The 14,999-nt window shown below is 34.2% G+C and overlaps 1 protein-coding gene across 1 annotated transcript in view; it reads left to right on the forward strand.

The window, feature by feature from the left end:
• The first annotated feature begins 1,083 nt into the window (after positions 1-1,083).
• Positions 1,084-14,999, forward strand: part of TPO (thyroid peroxidase) — a 229,982-nt gene continuing 216,066 nt past the window's right edge. The window contains exons 1-2 of the mRNA XM_044659561.1: positions 1,084-1,177; positions 5,548-5,632. Of these exons, the coding sequence (XP_044515496.1) occupies positions 1,084-1,177; positions 5,548-5,632 (179 nt within the window). The remainder of the gene's footprint in view (positions 1,178-5,547; positions 5,633-14,999) is intronic.

Consider the following 14,999-nt stretch of genomic DNA (forward strand, 5'->3'; position numbering starts at 1 on the left):
CTTTGGCAATTCACTTACTTTCTTTGTGCCAAAATTTCTTCATCTATAAAATGAGAAAATTGGACTAGATAATAGCTATGGTCCCTTTGAGCTCCATTAGTCTATGAAATTATAACTCTTACCCGACACTTACTAGCTATGTGACCTTTGTAATTCTATAAAATTGCCAGAACAGATTACAATACAATACTCACTTTGCAAATATAAAAAAAATGTTAAACACTTCAGTAATTGTCATTTAGGAGTTTCATTTGGGATATCTATAACCACTAAGGTATGTTGTATGGCAATGGTGCAGAATGATAGGTTTGATCATCAGCACTTCAATGGTTACCCTTTATTGAATATGTTTTGAAAGAAGCATAATACAATGCATGGCATGGTATAAGAGTGAGTAACTTGACATTTTCAAGTTTTCAAATTCTATCTTTGACACTCATAAGATATTTATTCTGGGCAAATAACATGGGCTCAGAGCTTCAGGATGCTCCTTTAGACTTGCTTGCTATGTTACAGATTGCAATCCAAATGAGTGGAGAAAGATCCCATGCCAATAAGTATTGACAACACCTCCCATAAGATAATAACCAAGCCTAATTTGATCATTAATTTTAGAACTGGTTGGATGCAGAGCAGTATAATGGGAAAAGAACTTGCTTTGGGGGCAAAGGACCTGGGATCAAATCCTTTCTGGATTACTTATTAGCTAAGAAAAAGTGTACAAATTTCATAGGATTCATTTTTCTCTTTGGTAAAATGAGACTGGAATGGATGACCTATGAAGTTCCCTCTTAATTTAAATTTATGATTCCATCCATAATCTACCTCAATCTCTCGTTTTATGGAGAAGGAAATAGAGGACCAGAAATCAATAGAAAAATTGGTGTTTGAACCTACATCTTCAAAATCTAAATTAACTCATCTTTCTACTATGCCAACCTGATCTTTATTTATTCTGAAGGCAGCATTCTGTAAATACATGGGAACAATGTCTTATTCATGTAGATTTCTGAGTGATCCAATAAGCGCTAGATGAAGTCTTTAATAGAGACTTTTTTTCTTGGATGTTTTCTTCTCTTTAGAATGAAAGTGTTGGTTGTCTTGGGAATTTCAATGGTGGTAGCCTGCACTGAAGTTCTTTTCTCTTTCATCCAGAAAAGCACCAACTTCTTTTGGGGTAAGAAATAAAAAAAATCTTCCTAGCTTATTTTTAGCATTTTCATTGGCATGAAGTGGAAAACTATCCTATTGAGGCTTGGCAGATAGTTGAGGTGACATCAGTATATTTTAATACAAGGTATGTGTTGTCACTAGAGGCAGTTACCTAGCACAATGGGCCTCAAGTCAGGAAGACATACATTAGTTGTGTGACCCTAAACAAGTCACATAACCTATTGTTTCAGTTTCCTCAATTGCAAAAAAAGGGGGGGAATAAAAATAGTACCTGCCTACTTGAATAAGTTGTTGTGCGGATGAAATAAGATAATATTTATAAAGTGTTTAGCATGGAGCCTGACAGATATTAGATACTATATAAATGCTTATTCTATCCTTCCTTACCCCTCTCCCTCATTAAGTACTGATCAATTTTTAGAAAGCTATACTAATTTAAAACAGAAAATTCACTTTAGTGAACTTCTAGTTCTTATATTTCATTTATTGGGAGAATCACAAAGCTAGAAAAAAAAGTGTTAGAGATCGCCATAACACCTGGTCTAAAATGAGGATGTTAAAGTTAATGGCTTCTGTGGTGCTTTCTGGGTCTAAATCTCTTTGATTTTATTCAAACATTTTATTACAGAGGAAGAAACTGAGGTCCATTGAGAAGTGATTTAGACAAGTTCACAAATATATATGTTAGCTATTATTATTCTTAATGGCCAAGTTAGCACTTGAACACAGATCTTCTGATTCAAAGTCCAAAGTTTGATGAAATCCATGGCTTTTCTATGAATGTGTTTTTGCTTCTTCCTCCTCTACTTTGTGATTTACTCTGGGAAATTAGGCTGCTTGAGATTTTGTCATTGCTCTTAATGAAGTTAAACAGAGATATTAAGGAAGAAAATAGACAAATGGTCCCCAAAGTAAACTGTTTTTTTTTCCAAACATTAGATTGTTGTATTAATATTACCCTAAGTGCTCCTACAGGCAGGATATCTTGGAATTAAGGGATACTTTTGATGTAGAATTCCAGCTCCAGATGCTGACAGAAAAACCTAGTTCTCTGCTTCCTTTCAGGTTTCAGTGAATTAGAAGGATTCGGTAAGCTGTCCAGATAAATTTTCCATAAACTCAGCCAGGTTATACCGTAGGAAAAAATCATCAGTGACATTTACCATAGGATTTTTAAATTCTTTCGAGACTTTGGCTGCCACTAACGGAGTCCTAACTGGAAAATCCTGGGTGGAGATTTGAGCAATTCAATCAAAGTAGCTGATGTGTCATGAAATAAATAAGGGAAAATGATAGTCTACAATTTATGGGTTATTGTTGGTTTTGGAACAAATTTGATTTTAAAATGTTAAGACACAGAAATATGTTAAATTCATTTTACTGGATCACACAGAGGCCAATGACAAAACATCTTAAAAAGGAGCAGGGGTGGATTTGATCCTAAAATTTCATAATGCAATATTTTAGATTGGTTAAAATTAACCAAGAATGACGTAGTCTTGAACTACTGTGTGTGTATTCAAGGGCAGAAGTGTGACAAGATGTGAGTACAGACAGGACAATTGGGCAAAACATTCTAAGAGTAAAGGTTAGTGTAAATATGAACCTTTTAATTAGAGGTTTGAGATAGGAAAGAAAGAAAAGTAAAATCAGAACAGGAGTGATGGCCTGAGATCATACCTAAGGGTAGAGGACTAGTCTAGCTTATGATGAGGACAATCAATAGATTTAAGAAGAACAAGGCATGGGGTAACATGGAATAATAGGAGGTCATGATCTAAGGGATTGGGAAGTTTTTGATCACTGAAAAGGAGTACTTGTGGTTAATGGCAGGATCCCAGGTGTGATCATCCCAGGATGTGGCAAAGTTCACAAAGGTTTATTTAACTTCAGCTGAAATGGAATGAGGCAAAGGGGATCAAAACCCAGTTTGGAAATGAACAATCCTAACAAACACTGAGAACCAGTCAAGAATCATTTGAAGGGGTGCAAAGAAGAGATTATTTTTAGGTACCAGATAGCAAGGAAACAGAGCTGCTACATTTAGTTGCCAACTAACACAGGAGAATTTTTTAATGAATTCACTTTTAATAAACTTACTTTTGAGAACAGATTTGAAAAACTGTTTTTTTTTATTTGGGGCATGACCATTTTAAAGTGTTTATTATATATCAAGTGCTGTGAAGTAGAGACTGGACAAAGGTACTATATTTTAACTTATCCATCTTGTTTGTACTGTGCCTCAAAATTTACTTTAAATGTCATTGTGGGGACAGCTAGGTAGGTGGCTTGGTAGAAAGAGAACCAGGTCTAAATGAGAAGCCCTAGGTGTGCCCTCAGACACTTTCTAGCTGCATGGTCATGAGCAAGTCACTTAACCCCAACTGCCCCAATTGCCTAACCCCTACTGGAACCAATACTCATCATTGATTCTAAGACAGAAGATTAGGGTTAAAAATATGTATATGAGATAAAAACAAATGAGAAATTTTTTTAAAAAGATAGATGATGGATAGACAGGAAGACAGATGGACGGATGGACAGACAGACAGATAGATTAGATAGATAGATAGATAGATAGATAGATAGATAGATAGATAGATAGATAGATAGATAGATAGATATAAAGTCTTATTAAGTCTTTGCTATGTGCCAGGCATTGTACTAAGTGCTTGGGATACCTATAAAGGGGGAAAAAAGTCAGGCTTTGTCCTTAAGTAGTTTATGTTCTAATGAGGGAAGAGGAGACATAAAAGGATGGTGAAGGGGTGGTGGGGAGGATACCCAAACTGGAGAATAGGCATCTGGTGAAGAGATGAAGAAGTAAACATGGTGAGTTGGACCTAAAGTAAGCACAACAAGGGCCCCTGATAAAAACTGTTGTTCAGTCTCAGAAAACACCTTTTAGGAGTGCAAGTCTCCCAATAAATAGTGGAGAAAGGAGGAACAGGCAACTGGAAGAATTAGAAAAGGCTTCATGTGGACAAGTGGTTTGATCTGAGCTTTGAAGGAATAGGAAAAATGAGTGAAAAAAGCTTTTACAAAGTGCTTATTATGGTATGCCAGATATTGTATTAAACATTGGGAATACAAATGCAAGCAAACAAGACAGTCCTTGTCCTCAAGGAGACTATAAATGCATTCTAGGTATGAGGCCCATGCAGAGGATAAGGATGGTAGATGGAAGGTTGAGTGTGATGAATATCAGAAAGGCTAGTATGGCTGAACTAAAAATTTGTGAAATATGTCATTAGAGTGGAAAGGCAAGTAGAGTCAGTTTGTGAAGGATTTTAATTGTCAAGTAAGGAATATGTTTAATCCCAGTGTGTAATCCCAGAATATAGCATGAATACAGTGGGGTTTATTGACTGTCTTTTGAGATTATTTCCAATTTGTCCTGCTTTTATCTTGTTTTTACATTTTATTTTCATATCATCTCCCCAAATTAATTGGAAGCTCCTTCAATATAAGTGCTATCTTTGTCTTTCTTCATGTTCCTAGTGTTAGCAAAATTCCTGGCACATAGTATGTTCTTAAAAAATGCTTCTTGACTTGAACAAGAAAATTATTTTAGTCACACCTAAACTTTAGGAATATTACTTTGGAAGTTTTGTAGGTGAAGTATTGGAGAGGGCAAAGAACTTGAGGCCTGCTTTCCAATTAGGAAACTACTTGAAAAGTCCAAGTGAGAGGTGATGAGGGCTTGAACTATAATTGTGATCATGTGAGTGGAGAGAAATGGGAAAATGTGAGAAATGTTATAAGTGTAAAAAGGATGAGCCTTTGTTGTAGAGATAATTTGTGGATTCTTAAAAAAAGCATTGCAATTTTACAAAGGCCTTTCAGCCTTCTCTCCTATTCAATTCTAGTTCCCTGTCATACTCAGTTTATCAAAATGCAAATAAAAAACAAGCTTCAATAAACTAAGAAAAAGTACTTTTTATGAACTAACTTGAAATGCTAGCTTATCAAAAAAATTTCAAATTTCCCTCAAAACTTGTATCAGTTCCAAGTCATTGATTTTTTTCACAAAATATATGCCATAAATTAAAATAGGTACATTGGATTGAGTTCCAAAGACATTTAAGATAATAAAACATAGATGTCAGGTACCTTGAGTCAAATTAAATGTAATATTGGATTTGTTGCATTACCATATGCAAAAAAAAGGCACAGAGTTTGGTTTTGGAAGACCTAAGTTCAATTCTGCTTTGCCTCTGACATTGCTGGAGCTATTTTCTCATCGTGCCCTTACTGATAAGTGAGGGTCTAGGAAGGACAGAAAGTTCTCTTTTTACTCTAAATTCTATATTTCCCTCATTATTTTGCAATAATAATTATTTCCATTTTGATTGTTTTAATTTTTTTTTGCAGGAGGGACTGAGAAATGCCATGTTACCAGTATTGTGGAAAAAAGTATTCATATGGTAGATAATGCACTTTACAACACAATGAAAAGGTAGGTTAACATACTTGTTACAATAACATTTGAGGGATGAGATAGACAATGATCCTTGTTCAGAAGCATGCTGTTATTGGCAGATGTCTCTGGGAACCCTTGGCAGTGGGGAAGAAAAGAAAAAGGCCAATTTGGGACTTTTTGAATTTGAGGTAGCAGTGGGACATCTAGATGAAAACTGTTAATACATAGTTGCATCCTAGGAGAGTGGTAATTGCTGGAGATAGATATATGAACATCCATTACAAAGATGCAACAGTTGACATAATGAGAATGCATCTGGATCTGATGATCAGGACTATAGAGAAAGAGAGGAAGGCCAGGGATATCCAAATGAAGGGGTCAAAAGAAGGGGAAAGAATAACAAAAGAAGCAGAAAATAAGTAGTGAGAACAGAGAAGAGCCAAAAGAAGGTAATGTATATCTCTGACTATCCAAAAGATAGATGTGGTCACTAAAAATATTGTAATAATAATGCATGCATATGATGCTTTAAGGTTTTCATAATATTTTCCCCATAACCCAATGGAGCAAACATTGCAGGCATGATTATTCCTGTTTTAGAGATGAAGAGTCAGGTTAAGAGAAGTTCATAGAATTGAAAATAAAACTTCAGAGCAAGAAGTGGTTTTAAAGATCATATAGTTCAACTCCTGCATATTACAAACAAGGAAGCCAAGTAACAAAATGATTAAAGCAATGAGAAGGGAGGTTATACAAGTATCAAATGCCCAATCTGGAATTTAAGTGTTTTTACACTGAATCTAACACTGAAGTTCATGCCAGAATTGGGATTCAGATGCAGTTCCCTGGCATCAGGTCCAAGTGCTTTCCTACTAAGGATGAAAACAAGATTGTAAGGGTTTGAGGAGAATGTCAGTGGAAAGGAAATTAAAATATTGGGTATTGATGGCTTCTTCAAGGAGTTGGTGGAGGAAACAGATACTATCTTCAGGATTTTGAAGGATCTAGAAAATTATATTTATAGCAGAGGCTTTAGTATGTTTTTAATAAAACAGAAAACAGTCAAAGGCAGAGAATGAGAATTTTATAATGCATGAAAGAATGGTTGACTCTTAGGTTCTGGTTATGTGTATGTTTTTTTCCATATTTTTAGCATATATTTTGACAGAAATTATCATGCTTTTCAGGAAAAGGTGAGCTGGACAACAGTAAAGTTAGATGGATCTGAAAACAGTTAAATATTTAGATGCAAATAGTAATAGAATTGAAAGGTTATCCGTGTCTGATTCCAGGCAATGTAACATCCTTTTCAATGAGATGGTCAAAAACACATATATATATGTTTATAGACATTTTATATGTGTGTGCATATATAAATATATGTACATATATAATTTATAGATGAAAGAAAACTGGAAAGAAAAATCACATATTGTATGGTTGCGAAATAATCCAAAAGGCTTTTAAAATCTAGAATATTGTCCCACGTTGCAAAAAAAGAAGGAAATTTCATAAGGATTACCATATCATAGAACCAGTTTAAAACAGAAGATTTCACTGTGAGCATTTACACTTTGGAATTCAGCAAGTGCTATAAACAAAGGTTTGATTTATAGTTGTTTTGGGTGTCTGGACTTAAAAAAGTGATGGAGAAAATGTTAATAGGACAGGTTAAATGTGTGTGGTCTGTATTTCTAAAGAGCTGTATGTTAAAACACATCTATGTATAACTATACAGTTTGAAACTTTGTATTTTTAAATGATTTCAAAAATACAATATAGGAGAGGCCTAACTAGACTAATTGACTCTTCAATATCACTAACTGGTGTATTTTGGGATTTTGGGAAGGGGAAAATCTTGGCCTCCTGTTTTTTATAAATATGGGCAGTCTCCCCACTGATTCAGAGAACCAACATACCAGAAATTCATAGTGTTATGTATTTGGCAGCCCTTAGAGATGGTTAAGTGACTGTGATTGTACAAAAGTAACTAATTCAATCTTGGACTCTATTATGAGAAGCTTAGTATTCAGGACTAGAAATGTGGTAATTCCACAGTGTTGAAACCACATATAGGACATATTAGATACTAATGAGTATTAGGAAATTCAGGTCTAGGTGTCACATTTTAGGAAAGACATAGATGGAAATGGAAATGGAAAATGTTCGTAGGGAGAAAATGTGGATGATGAAGGGTCTTAAGATCATGCATTATAATTAATTATTGGTTGGGGAAACTGCCCATGTTTAGCATGGAGGAGGGGGTGAGTCTTAAGGAGGACAAAATCTTTTCAAGTGTTTGATAAGATGACACTTATAGGAGGGATGAGATATTTTATCCTCATCTAAAAAGAGCAAACAATGAAAGCTTCTGAGAGACAAACATAGACTTGTTACAAGAAAAAAAATTAATTATAGCTATCTTCAAATTGGATGAGCTGCTTCAAAAATGTGACCACCCCCTGGCTGGAAATTTGTAAGCCAAGTAGATGAGCAATTGATTGGTCAAGCATTGTAGTAAATGGATTTCTTATTCTGCATGAGTTGGTGTAGACCAACTCTGAGATTCCTTGCAATTCTGACTCCTTGATTTTGTGAGGCAAGAAAGGATGGGCTGAAAATCACAAGTTAAAAGATTATTCTTTAGAAGAATGCAGGATACTTTTTCTTTTGAGGCAAAAAAGAGTGCAGATTGAGTGATAACGTGGAGATTTTTTGATGAAGAGAGAAGTTGAGGGAGTCAAGCATTTATTCAGTATGAACTATGTGTTTGGGCTCTATAAAATAATATTTTTTAAAAAGGCAAAATAGTCCTTGTCACAAAGAAGTTAGTTCAAATTCTGGTTGGAGAGACAGAATGCAATTAACTATGACATGCATAGTTCCAATAAAAAGGCTTTAATTTCCCCAGGACAATAAGAAGCTAGATCACTTGCTATAAGTATTATAGATTGTAGTTGAGGATGAAAGAAGAGAGGGGAGTGGAACAGAAACCATGGAGAATGTGATACACAGTTAATAAAGGTATACTTATTATGTGAAAAGTTGAAAATTATTATTTTATGACAATGCAGCTAGTCAGTTAATAAACATTTGTGTTTACTATGTGCCAAGAACTGTGCTAAGTCTTAGGGATACAAAGTAAAAAAAAAAGTCTTTCCTTTAAGGAGTTTGCAATCTAAAGAGGGAAGATAAAATGAAAAGGAAGTTTTAAAGTGGGAGGAGGACAAAGTACCCAATGAGAGGGCACAGTGGAGAAGTCAGAGAAGTCCCACAGTAAGGCAGCAAGGTAAGAAAGGAGATGTCTGAGCTGAATTCTCTCACTAAATGGAGACCTTGGTTAATTCAAGCAATAAGATTATTGCTAAGTCTTTGCCCACTTTCTCTCCCTCTTTTCTGTTTCCCCTTTTATCTTCTTGCAGGACTTAGAATTCACACACTTTTCCCCAGGTACCCTACTGTCTCACATGGGACTAAAAACCCCTGGAACAACCTCATTTTTCATTCCTCCTTCCTGCAGCCTTCTTCAAAATTGGCATATCTTTCATCTCCAGGACCTTCTTTTCAAGCATTCTATAATCATCTAATTATAATAGCCCTGTATTGAAAGTTTTACTCTATCATTTGCTGCCAATATGACCTTGGGCAAGTCATTCCTATTTCTCATGGTGCTTGTACAAAGTTGAAGATATGCTTGATGATACTGAAGTTTTGATATTGTGATTCTAATCTAATGATCTAATATAATTTTTTAAATCTTTACCTTCCATCTTAGAATCAATATTGTGTGTTGGTTCCATGACATTACAATAGTAAGGGCTAGGCAAATGGAGTTAAGTGACTTGCCCAGGGTCACACAGCTAGGAAGTGTCTGAGGCTGGATTTGAACCCAGGAAGTCCCATCTCTAGGCCTGTCTCTTGATCCACTGAGTCACCTACCTGCCCCCTTAAATCATTATTTAAGTGTCTGGTTAGAGATTCTTTCTGTGACCCAGAGACTGAACTCCAAGCCTAGAATAGTGTTGCATATATTCAGGTTCAGCACCATAGGTGATTCCTGGCTGACTGTCTATATTGTGGTTCAAAGGAATAATGGAATTAAAGGGCACATAGCTGCCAAACTCAAAAAAAATGATTTTGAAAGGCTGGCTTTTTTATCATTCCTCAAATGGCATGGACTTGCTTCATTTTTATTCAATAAACTTATTATTATCACTAATCATTATTATTTATTGTGGTATGTTAGAGCATTAGAAAACATTAGTCAAGAAGATCTGAGTTCAATTCTAGTCACTTATACTTACCAGCTGTGTGAACCTGGACAAGTTGCTTCACCTTAACTGACTCTTTAAGACTTCCACTGCATTAATGGTGTAAAAATCAAAATTAAAGGGTTGGACTGAATATATAAGAGTGGGTCACCAAAATTGATTACTTAAGTCAGAATGACTTTTATGGTAGTTAATTTACAAATTAGAAAGAGTAAAAGTAAAGAAAATGAGAGAGAGAGAGAATTACTCCAAAAAACTGGTCCAAACCAGGTAGGGCTTCAGAGGCCCCAGCAAAGGGGAGGCACAGAGGTAATTTAAACAAGGGTTCTAGCCATAAGGCCACCTCCAAGACAATGTGCCTCTCTGGAGGCTAGTCCTTCCAGAAAAGCCAAGAAAGGGAATCAGCCTTTTCACTCACCCTTGTGGCAGTCCAAAGGGAAGCAGTCTGAGGTCCCAAGCCAGAGTGTCTCCAAGGACAAGTTCAAAGGGGGAAAAACTGGTCACAGGAAGTTATCGCCATTTTTAAAGACAGTTCTTTACATCACTTCCTGTGCCTTCCTTCCACTTTTACATGGACCAGTGGGAGCTTTAACTTTGCTTTGGACTGTCCAGGGGGCAATCAATTGTTTTTGATTTGTTACTCACTAGCACAAGTGAGTCATAGAACTCCCCCCTAACACTTAAGGATTAATTGGGGGTTGTATACATTCCTAGTGGCTAAAATCTAAAAGAATAAATAGGGGAAAGTTAATCCCATCTTCACAAAGGAAAGCATTCCCAAAATGACAAAATCATTGATTTTTATGCATACTCTAAAAATATTAAATAAAAAGTTACAACTCATGTACTACTTTATTATTTTCAAAGTACTTTCCTCACAATGGTACTGTAAAAGTCCTCTAAAATTCCCTCCCTTGTCTATTATGCTTTTAGTCCTCTTCTAGGTTGTGCAATATATTAAGAGTAAGTTCCAGTGATGTAGTAGAGAAATCCCTAAACTTGGATGCCTAAGCCCTATGTATGAGACACTATGCAAGCAAATAGTTATGTGCCTCAAAAGAAGTCAATTTATTTCCTTGAGCAATAGTTTTCTTATCCATGATATGGCAATATCAATATTTGAGTGACCTACTTCATAGTGCTATTGTTTTTTTTATTTTTTTAATTTTCTTTCTTACATTAAAATTCCCTGGCATCTCTGTCCCCCTCTCTGTTCCCTGTACTAGAGACAGCATCATTTGACATATATATGTAATATATATGTATGTAATGCATATGGGGGTTTATGTATATGTATGTATATGTATGATATGTATGATATTTTAAGACCTCAAAAATAATTATCAAAAATGTACTATTTCTTTCTTACAAAATATATTTTATTTTGTTTATTTATTTGTTTCTTACATAAAAATACCCACTTAATTCTCTCCTCATCTTCCCTTTAGGAAAGGCACCATTTGTCAAAAAATATTTGTATATATAATACCATCCTATTTATTTCTATTAATCAGTTCTTTCTCTGGAGGTGGACATATACAAATATGTCTTCAAAGAATATTTCACTTTCTTGATTCTGCTCATTTCACTCTTTATAATTTCATATAGGTTTTTCTGTAATTGTTTTTCCAAAATTAACCTGCTTTTTATTTCTTATAGCACAGTAGTATTACATCATGTTCATATGCCACAACTTTTTTAGTCATTTCCCATTTGGTGGACATCTATTCAATTTTCAATTCTTTGCCACCACAAAGAGAGCTGCTATAAATATCCTAGAATATATAAATTATTTTTCTTTTTCCCTAATCATATAAAGAAATAAACCTTATAGCAGTAGTGCTGGGTCAAAAAGTATTATTTCTAGATTGTCCTTCAAAATGGTTGAGTCAGTTCATAGTTATGACAATCATGTATTATTAGGTTCCCATTTTTCTACACTCCATACAATATTTGTCATTGGGCCATTTTATCATTTTAGCCAAATGATAGGTGTAAGATGATATCTCAATGTTGTTTTGATTTGGATTTCTCAAATCAATAACGTTTTAGACCATTTTTTCATCCACGTACATATGGCTTTGATTTCTTCATCCAAAAACTGTCTATTCATATCGCTTGGCCATTTATCCATTTAGGGATTGGTTCAGTGCTCATATATTTGACAAAATTTTCTATGTATTTTAGATATGAGACCTCTTTCCAAGAAATTGTCTACAGAAAACTTTCCCAACTTCCTGGTTTTCTTCTAATCTTGGCCACATTAGTTTTATATGTATAAAACTTTTTCAATTTAAAGTATTCAAATTATCAATTTTATATATAAAAAATAAAAAAGTTGATCAGTGGAACAGAACATACATACAACAAACAGTTACAAAAGATTATTGTAATCTCCTGTTTGACAAAAGTAAAGATTCAAGTTTTTGAAATAGGAGTTTACTACTTGGTAGATAATTGTCAGGAAAACTCAAAAGCAGTCTGGAACAAAATAAGATATAGACCAATACCTTCTACCACGTAGCAAAATAGGCTCAAAATGACTATATCACCTACTTGTAAAAGAAGATATCATAAGCAAATTAGAAAAGGGAATATATTACCCATTATATTTATGGATAAGAGAAGAATTTACATATAAACATGAAATAGACAGTATTATGAAAAATAAAAATATGGTGTTAAAATATAAAAACACATTTCTCCTATATAATTTTAAGAATTTCTAAAATATTAGGATTTTATTATTTCAGTAAAAATAGCATGGTCTTTTATAATAAAACTTTTATTTTCTATCATTGTGGTTTTATTTTTGCACATTGAATGTGCAAACCTATTGAATGATTATAAAAAATGAGTGAGTATGGATTCATTTAGGAGTCTGAAATTAGAAAGAACCAAGTTTAAAGCTGGCCTTGGACACTTAGTAACTGTGTAACCTTAGACAAGTCATTTAACTTATTTGAATCAGTTTCATGAACTATAAAATAGAGATGATAATAGAACTCTCCCCTATAGTTACTGCTGGATCAAAGGAGATTATATTTGTAAAACAGCACATTGTCTGGCACATAGTAGGTAACATAAATAACGTTGTTTTTATGATGGTGATAACTAAATATGAAAACAACTGAAATTTATATAACCAGAATGGAGACTTCTCAGCTATATACTGGTAATCCTAGAAGAATGTGTCTTTTAAGAGTAGTAAGAAAATAAGGCTGTATGAAGAAAAAGACAAAACTATTAATATAAGAAGCCCCCAAATGACTGAAAAGCAAAACAAATCCAAAACAAGTAGAAAGCCAATAAAAAATCATCTTAAAAGTTCATATATGTTAATTATGTGTTAATGGATTCTTGATTTCATTCAAGTGGGTATACACTCCCAAAGTATGATCTTGACACATTTATTTGTGTTCATCCTGTGTGACTTTTGTTTATATTTTCTTTAAATCCTCAGAAAATTCCCAATGTGCTTTGAGGCTTTCTTCTATGTCTTTAAAACATCATATGTATACCAATGCAGTATTCAAACTATCTATTTGTAACTTCACTCTCACTATATGAAAGTGAATCTGTCCACTCTTTTATTTATCTCTCTGAGGGCATCATAGGAACTATCCTTCCATTTTGTTTCAATTTCTTTCTACCTTTTGGCATCATTTATGTTAATATGGAAGTGATTTCAGGATAGTTATTAGATGAGGATTGCACATTTAAAATAGCAAGAATTAAATTGATGTGGGTAGATGATCTGATGACTGTAAGAGTCATGGCACTTTTTGCTTCCTTTTCAGTGACTATCATCACTGAAGAAATAGAAGGGGCTCATTAGGGCCTGAGAACCATTTTCTTTATTTGTTTTCCGTTAAGTATCTTATCATGGCCAAAGAATTTACTCTCTAATGGTGATAAGATTCATGTATTTAATTAAGCTGAAACTCAGATTGCAGGTAGTCTGTTGCTGGGACTGTATTTGCAAACTACAACTTGAAAAAAAAACCCCAAACTTCAAGAATTATACATCCACGAGACAGTGTTTAAGAATCTCTAAGTCATAATGAAACATCAGAGAAGGACTTTTTTGGAGGCTCAAATTTTATTTTTGCTAAAATTTTAAACACATCCTTAGTTTTATCAGTATTTCATTATTTTAGCTACTATCTGATATATCTTGAAACTCTTAGTAAACATGAGCTTTCATTTTATAGGATACATAAAATAACACAACTGAGCCTTCCTCAGTGGTGAATGATCCTCTAGTGGAGTAGTAAAGGTTAATTTTGTGGAAACAATAAATGACAAGGAGTTCAACCATAATAATAGAAAACATAACAAAATAACAGGTGCCTTTGATCATTGCTGTCAGAGTGGTAATTACAATTCAAAATCACAACACAGTGTCATATAAAGAGTTCAAGACCTCTTAGAAGAGTTAGATTTAAATCCCATACAGGGTGATAAATGGATGTATGACTTTGGGCAATTTAGACTCTATAGGAACAATTTTATCCTCTGTAAAACTAAAAGATTTTATTAGGTTATCTCTAAGCCCTCTTCTAATTATAATATGCTATGATTCTGTGAATTGTAAAAATTTTTACTCAAACTGATTCAGAAACTTGGCTTAGATAGTCATCCATGTAGTCTCAAACTAATGTCAAGTCTGAATTTCCTAACCCTGTTTTTGAGAAGGTTAAGGACATGCAGTATGGGTCAAGAACCCTGAGTTTATATTCAGAGGATTTGGGATGGAAACCTGGTTCTACTGCTTAGGACTTATGTGGTTCCAGACAAATAATTTAGTTTTATTGGGTCTCAGTTTCCTCTTCTAAAAAAATGAGATGATTGAAATAAGTCATCTGTAAAGTGTCTGCCAGTATAAGTCCTCTGGCCTCTAAACTTTCAAGTGACATTGAGATAGCTTATTAGCAAAATGCTGTTCTATTTAGCTAACCTCCCTGAGGCAAGAAATTATATCATTGATCTTTAGATCTTCTGAAGTCTCTTGTCAATCTGCTCAGTATCATTAGGTGGTACTTGATTGATTGGCTGCTTAGAAGGTTGATAGAAAATAAGACATATATTGCCTCACCCTTTACTATTTAATAGTAAAATGAGGGAAGGGG

Source organism: Gracilinanus agilis, chromosome 2 (assembly GCF_016433145.1).
Source record: "Gracilinanus agilis isolate LMUSP501 chromosome 2, AgileGrace, whole genome shotgun sequence".
In the NCBI taxonomy this organism is placed as follows: Eukaryota; Metazoa; Chordata; class Mammalia; order Didelphimorphia; family Didelphidae; genus Gracilinanus; species Gracilinanus agilis.